This window comes from Trematomus bernacchii, unplaced genomic scaffold (assembly GCF_902827165.1).
Source record: "Trematomus bernacchii unplaced genomic scaffold, fTreBer1.1, whole genome shotgun sequence".
Lineage (NCBI taxonomy): Eukaryota > Metazoa > Chordata > Actinopteri > Perciformes > Nototheniidae > Trematomus > Trematomus bernacchii.
Genome location: NW_022987546.1, coordinates 358,255 through 370,841, shown reverse-complemented (window position 1 = coordinate 370,841; position 12,587 = coordinate 358,255). Strand labels below are relative to the sequence as shown.

The window sequence follows — 12,587 nt, the reverse complement described above, 5'->3', positions numbered from 1 at the left end:
ATGTCATTGTTTAATATATCCCAACAAAAATCCAACAATAACAAAATAGATAATAATCCAGGTATTGCAAAAAAGGGGTACCAAGAGTGTTTCCCATTTACGTTGACATTTAAAATGATTAGCTTGAAGTCTCTGAGTTGATGACTTCCGGTATTTACAAATATGTTTTTTTGCATGAATCATGCCCATCTCTTAGAATATGAGAGGGGAGAGTTGAGGAGCATCCTCTGAGCATAAAGGAGAGCTACGTCTCTCAGGAGTGAGAGGCATATGATGCATCCCAGAAAAATAAAGAACACTTTTTTTTACCAAAATAATAGACTGGACAGTTGAAAAATATGCAATAATATACCCTCATTTGATCTACATTAATCAAAGGTGAAAAACAGCTGCAGTTACAGTCTTTGTAACCTGATTTCATGCAAACAAATACGTTGAATCTGTTGACAAATTACGTTGAATTCAAGTCAACAATTTAATATTTTGAGTGAGTCTAATTGTTGTAATTGGAATGTGTTGTTTTTTCTTTGACAGAAACTCTAAAAGCACAACATGTCCCTTATGTCAATGCCTTTCCTTGTATAAGTCACATAGCCTCACATTCTCCTCACAATATCACTAGTCCATACCATGCACTGCTAATTGTTAAAAAGAGTAAAGAAAAAGACATGAACTAAGCACAAAGCCACTTTAATTTGACCCACCCCTTGTAAAACACCTCATGTTTTAGATAAATAATGTACCCGTATTTCCCCATTATGACTTTCTTTAAACTGTTGTGGTGTTTCAGAGGGAGGAGATATGATGTTTAACTGAAACCAGGTTTGTAAATATTCCAGAAATGTGTATCGCGGAGAACAGGCGCTTCCAAGGGATTTGGAGTATCACCTTGGAAATAATACCTGCCCCTGAACCACTTATTTTCTAAAATCGTCAAAATTATACAATTATTCCTTATAAACTTTAAAAACGATTGAATGATAGCATATAAAGATAAGCATAATGGTGCGCCCAGCAGTAACTAGCCAGCTCACCTGTAAACATATATTTTCAGTTCATTATTAAACTGTGGCAGGACGAATGACACTATAAAAAGACTAATAATGGGAAAAAGTTGAGTAGCTAATTTTGGCTTTTTTAATATTGTGACTACAAGATTAATTAGCAGATGTAGGTAACTATCTTGTATCCCTTGTGCATGCAAAACACAGCTGAAAGTACATACTGAAGTACCTATAGACCTTTTATAAGGCAAATAATAGTGGTAAACACAGGTGTAACTGCAATGATGCATTCATGTGCCCATGGAAAAGTGTATGCTCCTTCCCTGGAATGCAGCCTTTGCTAACGTGAACAGTGACACCTGTGGTTCAAAAGTTGTTGCTGTGATCTAAACTCACAATGTATAATTTGAACATATACTTTACAATTAAATTACAATTTTCTTATGTAACATTTGTGGACAAACGACAAAGGATTCTTGATTTTGCCACCTTTCCCTAACAGAGTTTGAAGACTAACAAAGGACTGTTAGATGCTCTAATGCTCATGAGCTTTTCTTTGTTAAATGTTAACTTTCTTATGAAAACGTTTTTGTTAATGACACTGGTTGCCCCTGTCAGAATGTACGTTGTAAGAGAGCTCTGTAGCAAAGTCATTAAAGGTACACTGAAAGTGCAAACAAAATATATATAAAAAAAGATAATCCCCAGAGTTGTATTTGAGAAGTTTTATGTTGGAACCATTTTCCTGAATGCTAAATCAAGATAGTAAATTGAGTCACATTTTTTATTTAAATCTGTGTTGATCACAGTGCAGAAGGGGCGGACTACTAAAAATTGGGCTCAGTCCAGTTTCAGCTCTTGAACCAGAAAAGTTTTCAGCCTTCCAGTTATCTAGACAAATGGCGAGAGCAACTTCTGCTAACATTTATACTTCTGCGGATAATTCGTATCATAGCAACCATGCGCAACCAAAGCATCTCAGCTTATAAAACGCTGAGCCTCCAAAGCGTTTACAGCTGTGTTTTCAGATTAGCATCTGTCATTTTCCGACGGGAAACATCATTATTTGGTGGACAAAGGCATTATTTGGCAATACTTAAATCTAAGAAGTAGCCCTATTGCTCTCTACCCTTCAGGAAGCTCTTAGTGGCAGAAAACGCCATGACACTTTCTTTCACCAACTGCTTATTTTACCTGCTAGACTAGAGAGTAGCTCCACAGAGGGTTCATGGTCAGTGCAAAACTGAAAACTGTGTTTGTTACAGCCACTGACTGATAAGCAATATACAACCCAGACCCTCACTGATTTGAAAGTAAAGTGTAACAAAGGTAAACAGCCTGTAGTGATCATAAACTGAAATCTTTACAACAGTTCCACTTCTCCCACTTGTGGATAGAGCTGATAAACCAGCTCGATATCTGTCGCTCCAGTAGCTGCTGCCAAGGATTTATGACTTTGTGTGTCACATACAGTATTGTACACAGGGCTCAATGGCAGGTCAACTATGTCACTGCACAAATGAAGTCTTATATTAGATGGTAGAACTCGCCCTGGAATAATAGCAACAATTTGGTTTTATTTTACATGAATCCCATATGGATTACCATATGGATCTTTTAATAATTAAAGCTTACACTATGTGCAGCTTGCAACAGTTTGGTGGCTCATAAAAAAAATATTTAACATCTAAATAGGTCAATACAGGAATATTTCACCCACAAAATCATAATTTCTTTATCATATGACCCCAATGTTACTTTAATTTCTTAAACCTTATTATTTTGAACAATAAAATGTACAGTTTCACACTTCCAAACAAGCTTTTTTTCAGTGTGTAAATAGTGAAATGATGGGGAGAGAAACTCCCTCTGGAGGGAACTTTGGGATTTTAGCATTTGCAGACCATTTACTTGTACAAAAACCTATAACACACTAAAGCATTATAGGGCCTCTTAAGGACTTTTCTCAATTTTTGGATTTCTTGTTCGTCATGGAGGCATGCAAAACATGTTTAAACATGGGGTGAGTTATTGTTATACAGATGGTCCTTTTGTGGTTGAAGTATTCCTTTACATTCTCATATTATTCTGGTATCAATAGTGATTGCAATATGATCCACATGTTTTTAACACGCCTTTTTGATGAAAAACTGATATCTCTGCCAAACACAGGGAAATTGTACAAATTACACAAATCCCAACTCCCTAATGGACATATTGGTGTCCTTACCTTTGACACAGTGATGGGGACAAACAAAGGCCTCGGGGCACGGGTCTCTTATTGTACGAGAGCCGACACATAAGCAGGGTGATATGGGTGTTCCCTTTCCCAGAGGTTTAAAATGTCAGGGCAGTGCAGGGTTCGGTGGGCCATTGTTGAGGTTCAACTCTGCGGGAATAGACGTAGAAAAAGGAAGAGACTCAAAGTCCACAAGGAGACGGGGAAACATGCGGTGAGTGATATGCTACTCTATTCTGTATTATTTATCTTGCCTTTTGTGTTTATGGTATAAGGTCCACTTTAAGATGTAGTTTAAGAATTGTATGTTTCTTTTATGGTTTATAGCAAGTGTTATTTCAGCCATTTCATGTGACCCTTACCAAATTGTTATTTTTCTTACTGTAATATTGGAACACATATATTAATCGACATTATCACCATACATGAACTTAAACATAAAAACTGTGTATTATTATCTTAGTGACATACATGTTCATCCATGTTCAACTTATTAGTTTATTTCTAAATATTAAAAAAAACTGAATACATGATTTCTTTAATAATCCAAAAGGGAAATCACAAGACACAGTAAATAAAAGACAAATCAGGTCTATGCTCATAATAATATTTAAAAAATCTATATATTAACAAATAGAACTAGATTATAGCTGAGAATAGCCTCAAAATGACAATACTTTATTAATCTCTAATATGTATTGAATACATAGCCAAAATCAGTGATGCAAGTCAGTAATTGTATGTATGAAAATGATTCAACCAAAAGATAGTTTGATTGGATCAGATTGGATTAGTGATTTTAGCAAAAACTCCAGAAAGTTAATGTTTAATATTTCAGTTTTAGTTTTTTAACCTTGTGTTTTCAAAGTTTTCTGAAGGCTACAGGTGGTGATGGACATTATGGCATCTGTCATAGCCATCGTGTCGTGGTTGTCGTTCTTCAGGGTGGATTGATGAGATATACATACAGTAGACAGTTCTGCATTTATGTAATAGGAGTGCCACAGTACTGTCTCTGTCCACACAGAGCCTTCCCCTGAGACACAGACAATAATCTTGCATGGCCTCGAGGGAATATTGACATTTAGATGTTAAAATAATAAGAATAAACCGGGATTGATGTCATTATTCTCACAATTTAGCTCAATTCCTTTCTCGGCCATTGCCTTAAAAAAAAGATTGGGATGAGGCAAAGATGGCAGAAGATGTTGGAGATTTCCTGCATTACTCTGTTATTTATCAAATTAGATCGGATATCTTCTGCAGGTCTCCCTTGAAAAAGAGATCTATGATCTCAAGGGACCAATCTGGTTAAATAAAGGTTTGAAAATCTTTGGGGACAAAGCAAGATATATATGTACAATTTTCAAGTTCAGAGCTGAATGATGCTCCTCACCAATATGTCTCTAGTAGTTGATAAACTACTTTGTTTCTGAAAAACAGGCTACGATTAAACACTCATCACACTTTATCTTTGCCATTACAGGTTTCCACTCTTTTGGCTGATCAGTCTATTTGCAGGGCTGGAACACTGCTGTGCAGGTACGTTTCCTTTAATGGCACTGTCTTTACCCATCACACAGACAGTACACACCAGATTACATAAGCCACCTAGTAGTAGTAGTAGTAGTAGTAGTAGAACCTTTATTTAGCCAGGAAAATCAATTAAGAACAAATTCTTATTTTCAATGATGACCTGACAGGAGGCAAAAGGCTTCCTGAGGGGATGGGGGTTGGGAGGAAGAAAAATAAAAAGACAGACTCCGGGCACTACAGAACCCAGGAGACAACACAATGACACAGAGCAGAGATGCAGGCATAGCAGTTAAACATATAACATATTTAAAATAATACTGCTGTGGTTCAATCAGTCATTAAAATAATATAGAACATTCATCCATTCATTCCTTCATGGCAATGCATACTATAGGAGAGGTCAAGACATTGGTAGTGAGCATCAGGCAAAGCAGCTGCATGTGTGTACCAGGGTGTTTGTAATAGTGTCCCTGAAGGTGCGGGGGGAGATAAAGGTCTTCATTTTCAAGGTTTTTTGTATGATATTCCAGCTATCAGCTGCTGCAAACTGAAAGGTGGAGCGGCCAAAGGATGTATGGGCTTTGGGGATCTTTAGCAGGATGTTTGTAGCTGACCGGGTGTTGTGTGTCGGGGGTGGGCGGAGTTGCAGTAATTGTGTGAGGTAGAAGGGGGTGAGGCCTAGGAGTGTTTTATAAACAAGCATCAGCCAGTGGATGTTGCGCCTGGTCTCAAGAGAGGGCCAGTTAGCCAGAGAGTACAGATCACAGTGATGTGTCCTGTAGGGGGCATTGGTGGCGAAGCGGATGGCGGAGTGATACAGAACGTCTAAATGATCGAGGGCTCCTTTACACGCCGAGCGGTAGATGGTATCACCGTAGTCTAATAGAGGAAGGACAGTCATCTGGACCAGAGAGAGTTTAGCAGATGAAGTGAATGAGGAGCGATTCCTATATAGAAAGCTGAGTCTAGCTTTAACCTTGGTCTGAATTTTGGAGAGATGTTCTGAGAATGACAGATTACTGTCAATCCAAAATCCAAGGTATTTATAAAATTGAACTATTTCGAGGTCCCGGCCATCGGCGGTCACAATAGTGCCAGTTTGGGAGGCACCACTTGGGCGGCCAAGCCACATGATCTTGGTTTCGGTGGTGTTCAGGACCAGGCCAAGGGCAGAGAGATGTGACTGGATTCTCTGAAAACTATCCTGAAGAGTTTTCAGGACAGTATCTGGGGAAGGGCCAGCAGTGTACAGAATCGTGTCATCGGCATATAGGTGGATAGAGGAGTTGCCCACTGATTTCTCCATGTCATTTATATATATTGAGAATAGGATGGGTGGTAGGATAGAGCCTTGTGGTACTCCCTTAGAGATGGATAGGGGCTGTGTCATCAGATTTTCAGATTTTACACACTGGGTGCGCATAGACAGGTATTTTTCAAACCAGGCTATCGATTGGTTAGTGACACCAATGCATCTAAGCTTTCCCAGAAGCAGTTGGTGATCTATAGTGTCGAAGGCTTTGGCAAGATCGATGAAAATGGCAGCACAGTATTGTCTGGAGTCAAGGGCATTGATGATATCATTTAGGACTTTAAGAGTCGCCGTCTCACACCCATGACCTGCACGGAACCCAGACTGCATGTCAGATAGTATGTTGTAAGTCTTCAGAAACCATGTTAGCTGTTTGCAAACTAACTTTTCTAACACTTTCGCTATACAGGGTAGAATGGATATTGGATGATAGCAGTTGGGGTCAGCTTGGTTTCCCCCTTTAAACAAAGGTTGCACTGAGGCTGCCTTCCAGGCAGAAGGTAGCACTGCTGTCTGTATGGACAGATTACAAAGGTGGGAGATAGCTTCTGCAATAATTGGGGCTGCAACTTTAAAAAAGAAGGGGTCTAGCCCATCAAGACCTGCAGGTTTGTTGGGGTCAAGTTTACTAAGGACCTCCAGAACATCGTTCTCACTAACTTCCTGCAGGCAGAAGCTGTGACATGGGGCTGCGCTAGAGGGGCTGGGTGGCTAAACACATCTGTGTAAAAATTGTGTTGACCCATAATCACATTCAGCAGTTCTCAATCTCCTCTCTCTCCCTCTTGTTATTTTCAGTTGCCACCCTGAAGGACTGCGAGGCAGCTGGCAGCAAGTGCCATGCTGGGGCCGATTGTCTGCAGGTCAGAAACAACTTCACCTGTGAGTGCCGCATGGGCTACCAGGGCAATGGTCTGCTGTGCAACGACATTGATGAGTGCCTCAGCGGTTTGCATGGCTGTCACTCCAAGGCTCGCTGTAACAACAACCTTGGCAGCTACAGCTGTGTCTGTATAAATGGATATGTTGGAGATGGCACTAACTGCCAGGACATCAACGAGTGCCAGAAAGACAACGGGGGATGCCATGCCAGTGCCACCTGTAGTAATTTGGAGGGTGGGAGACAGTGCCGGTGTAAAAATGGCTTTAGGGGCGGCGGCTTTCAGTGTGAGGATATAAATGAATGCGCAAACTCACGGATCTGCCATTGGAACGCCTCATGCACTAACAACCCTGGTTCTTATGTTTGCACCTGTAATGCTGGATTTAAAGGAAATGGAAACTACCTGTGTCTTGACATAGATGAATGTTCAGAGACTCCTCGTGTGTGTTCTTCTTCACTTGGCTACAAAGGCTGTCAAAACCTGCTTGGCTCATACCGCTGTTCTTGCAAGAGTGGCTTCCAAAGCAATGGGAAGAGCTGTGTGGACATCGACGAATGCGCAAGCAACACCTGCAGTCTGTATGCAGACTGTGTTAACACACTGGGGTCATACCGCTGCACCTGCAATAGTGGTTTTGACGGAAACGGACTGACCTGTGTAGACCTCAATGAATGCAATGGAATCAATGAATGCGACCCAAGTGCAACTTGTATAAACAGGCTTGGGAGTTACGAGTGCTCCTGTTTGGGAGGTTTTTTAGGAGATGGTCGTCTGTGTGAAGACATTGATGAGTGCGCAACACCAAACATCTGCCCTTCTATCACTAACTGCGTCAACACTGGGGGGTCATATTACTGCAACTGTGGTAGAGGATATACCTTCAATAACTCCAAGTGCAATGACAAGGATGAGTGTTTGGAGGACCCCTGCAGCCCTTATGCAAACTGCACAAATTCACCTGGCTCTTACTCTTGTCAGTGTGCAGCAGGATACAGGGGGGATGGCTTCACTTGTGTGGATGTGGATGAGTGCTCACTGGCTAAGCAGTGCCACTCCAATGCCCTTTGCAGGAATGTCCCTGGCTCCTACAACTGCACCTGTCAGGTGGGTTATTCTGGAGAGGGGGTGATCCAGTGCATAGACGTAAACGAGTGTCTGCTGGACAATGGAGGTTGCCGGAACAAGGCTTCATGCGTCAACAACCAGGGTTCCTTTTATTGCCTGTGCCAACCAGGATACATCTTGGTCAACCGGACTCTTTGTCAGGATATAAATGAGTGTGAACCAAACAATCCATGTGGAGTGAATGAAAAGTGCAAGAACATTGATGGGTCATACAAGTGCCCTTGCCAGGTCGGATACTACCGCCCGGCCAGCAACATGGACTGCGTTGATATGGACGAGTGTAAAGATAACTCGTGCCATGTTAACGCAACCTGCCTCAACACCATTGGGTCCTTCACTTGCACCTGTAAGCGAGGTTTTGCAGGAAATGGCACCCAGTGTGAGGATATAAATGAGTGTTCTGTGGAAAGTACATGCCACACACGTGCAATATGCAACAATGTCATGGGGGACTTCTTTTGCTCCTGTCAGCTGGGTTTCAAAGGTGATGGCTTTTCATGTGAAGATGTGGACGAGTGCATCCTCTCTGATCCTCTTTGCCCAGATTTCTCAAAGTGTATAAACTCCCCTGGTGCTCATGTATGTTCATGTTTGAATGGAACATTGGCCTCCAATGGCACCTGCGTGATACCCAGTCCTTTGTGTGACCCTGTCTGCCACAGTCGTGGACTGTGCCACCAATCACCTTCTGGATACCAGTGTGTGTGTGACGTTGGTTACGTGGGCGACGGGCTGGCTTGCTCTGACATAGATGAGTGTGAGAGGGAAAACATTTGCCCTCAAGATGAAACGGAGTGTATGAATACCCCAGGATTGTATTCATGTGTCTGCAAAGAAGGCTACACTCTCAACGGAACACAGTGTGACGGTAAGGCAGTTATTCTATAGACTGTACAAAATAAAACCAATCCTTTCTCTAGAAACCATCCCCCTTTATTGTATTCTTGTTTCCAATGAATACCAATATCAAAGTAGAAGATAAAGATACTGAAAAGCAGTTTTAATTAGAATTTGTGGGACAAAAAAGATGTGGACTCTGCAATGAATGAATCTTGCATCTAGAGTATATATTCATGTAATATCAGAAAGCTATCGCCAAATTCCAACAGTACGAGTAAATACTCATTCTAGAATTGAAAACAAAGTAGGCTTATGTATATCACAGTGACTTAGCCTTAAAATGAATCTACTATGTCAAAACCTAATATTGTAAAAGCTGTTTTTTGTTTATTTTGGAATATAATAAAGGGATTCTGTTAAGCTTAATTATCTTCCTCCCTATTTGTCCATTCCTTTTCTAGATGTAAACGAGTGTGAGTCAGGACAGCAAGAGTGCAGTGAGTTTGCCCAGTGTGTCAACACAATTGGCAACTATTCCTGCTTCTGTCTCAGCGGTTTCTCGGGTGACGGGAAGAACTGCTCTGGTAAGTATCAATTCCTAATTTGTAAGCATCCATTATCCCCATAAGTAGACTCATCGTTAGCCCCATTTGGGACTGTTTCCCTGACACTGTCCCATTTTGGATGAATTATAGACATTGATGAGTGCCAAGTCCAAAACGGAAGATGCGATCCAGTTGCCAGCTGCACTAACACTCCTGGATCTTTCTACTGTGCCTGCCCACCTGGCACGATGGGCAATGGCTCCGACTGCCAGGATGTGGATGAATGTGAGCAGAACTCGACCCTGACACACAACTGCAGCTCCCATGCATTGTGCCAAAACACAAACGGGTCCTACACCTGCCAGTGCCAGGATGGATACCAGGGTGACGGCTTTGTTTGTGAGGATGTTGATGAATGTCAGTTGGCCACAACCTGTAGCAGCAACATGACATGCAGCAACACACCTGGTTCCTACACATGTTCATGTATCTTGGGCCTGGTGTATGATGATGGCACATGTGTGAGTGAAGACACCTGCCTGAATGCTAGTAGCGTCTGTCACCCACTTGCCAAGTGCTACCCACACAAGGGTTCCTTCTACTGCCATTGCGAAAATGGCTATGAGGGAAGTGGTATCGGATGCTATGATGTTGATGAATGCAACACATCGCAAGATCAAGTCTGCCCTGCCTTCTCCTACTGCTTTAACACAAATGGCTCCTACATATGTGACTGCTGGGAAGGGTTTCTGAACAATGGGACACATTGTCAGGACATGGATGAATGTTTGACCGGTAACTTCTCCTGCCCTGACAACAGCACCTGTACTAACATAGACGGGAGCTATGAATGTACCTGCGACCCTGGCTTCGTAGGCAACAGCTCCCTGTGTTTAGACGTAGATGAGTGTTCCATTGGCTTCATCCAGTGCCCTGAATTCTCAAACTGTCTAAACACAGTTGGATCTTTCGTCTGTGACTGCTGGGAAGGTTACAAAGGAAACAACACTGACTGCGAGGATATTGATGAATGCCAAGACAACTCTACCTGCCCTGAGCATAGCACATGCATTAATGTCAACGGAAGCCATCTGTGTAGTTGTGACTTTGGATTTTCCAGCGTGGATGATTTGTGTGTGGACATCGACGAATGCAGTGACATGGAGTTGGGTGAGCTTTGCACCAATGGCACGTGCAAGAATGCTATCGGTTCATTTTACTGTGAATGCTTCAAAGGATTTTTGAGTAATGGGACAGAGTGCATGGATGTAGATGAATGCTCAGATTTCCTCAACCCATCAGTGTGTCAGCATCATTCAACATGCATCAACATCCCTGGGTCTTACCGTTGCCCCTGTAATGAGGGGTTTATTCTGAATGGTACAGAGTGTGAGGATGTGGATGAGTGTAACGACCCAGATGGCACCCCTTGCCCTGAGTACGCAATATGCAACAACACAGCAGGGTCCTTCTTCTGCCTGTGTTCCCCTGGGTACAAACCCAGTAGCACAGGCTGTGAGGATATCGACGAGTGCATGGACAACACCACTTGCCGCTTCGACCAGGTGTGCGCCAACCTGCCTGGAGGGTACAACTGCTCATGTCCATTGGGGTACCATGAGGAGCAGCAGGCATGTGTCGACACCAATGAGTGTGAGGATTCACCGTGCCATTCCTCTGCGCGGTGCTGGAACACACTTGGTTCCTTTTCATGCCACTGTCCTTTAGGCTCCACTGGAAATGGCTCCTGGTGCAAAGACGTAGATGAGTGTGTCGCCCTGACTATACCGTGCCACTCTTCTGCAAGGTGTCACAACAGCCCAGGGTCCTTCGTATGTGTGTGTATGCCCGGCTTTGTGAGTATCGGACCACTGTGTGTAGACTTTGATGAGTGCCAACAGGCCAATGGGCAGTGTCACCCAGCTGCCACCTGCTCCAACTATGCAGGAGGCTTTAAGTGCTCTTGCAGTCAGGGCTGGAATGCTACCAAAGACAACGGTCATGGAAAAGGAGGATGTGTGGACTTTGATGAGTGTGTTTTACCCACGGCCTGTCCTGGGCAGACATCCTGCACCAACCTGCCAGGGTCTTTCAACTGTTCATGTCCCAAAAACAGCGCATTGTGCAGAATGATGACTCGGGAGGGTTGGTTTTGCCTTTGTTAATCATATGTTGATGTTCTTTTTTATTCATCAGCCTTTTTTTTTTACTTTTCTTTTAGTGGAAAATGTATTTCAGGCATTATTGAAATGTCACTCAGTAAATTACATCAAACTGTAGAAACAAGGTCTTCAAAATGCAACTTTAAGAAGTCAGAGTGAATTGGGGGAGCAACCAATATCATTTTAAATTTGAGGTTCTATTAATTCTCTCATCACACACATCACTCTGAGTGGCATTTTACAAAGTCTACAAGAACCTTGCCTCTTTTGATTATTTTTTCCATGTATGTTGTGAAAAGGAATCTAACTTCGATACAACCAATGTTAATATCTAGGCCGTCTTCAATACCGAACTCTGGTGCTGAATAGGCTCCGGTGAACGGCCGTCCAATCTTTTTAGGACTAAACCCCCCAGAATCTACACGCAAGATCAACGTAATATGCTTAGGGGGGCGCTTACAGCATGGCCTCTAACACCATGCTGCCCGTCGTATCACTTCAGGCACTAAAGCGTCGGTCTGCGGCCGCCAGGATAGCAAAACGGAGTGTATAGTGTAGTAGGTGTTGGTGGGATGGTAGAACCCCAGAGCAGTATCTAAACTGCCCATGGAGGAGAAACCCTGTGTCGTTGGGAGACCCCTTGGTAATTAGGGCAGCTTCAGGACCCACAATCCCTAACCCCTAATTTTGATCCCCAGTTATACCAATCAAAACAATGCAAATGTAATATCAAACACAGCCAGACTCAAACATTAATATCACAGCAGTTACATTACCAGCCAGAGTAAAATATTGATATCACAGCAGTAATATTATACTACATCAGCAGAGCATATGTCATATTTCAACATTCATCAAAACCACATCAACCACAGTAACCAATGTGAAACTATAGTTTAACCTTAGCAGGGTTTCTATTCCCCTTAAACAATTTCAAATC

General features: G+C 42.4%; 1 protein-coding gene across 1 annotated transcript; it reads left to right on the top strand.

Annotated features, from left to right (window-relative positions):
- Positions 1–6,110: 6,110 nt before the first annotated feature.
- On the top strand, positions 6,111–11,650 carry LOC117476239 (fibrillin-1-like). The gene is made up of 4 exons (XM_034122627.1): positions 6,111–6,117; positions 6,890–8,968; positions 9,402–9,524; positions 9,636–11,650. The coding sequence occupies exons 1-4, from the start codon at positions 6,111–6,113 to the stop codon at positions 11,648–11,650; spliced, it is 4,224 nt and encodes a 1,407-aa protein (XP_033978518.1).
- Positions 11,651–12,587: the final 937 nt, after the last annotated feature.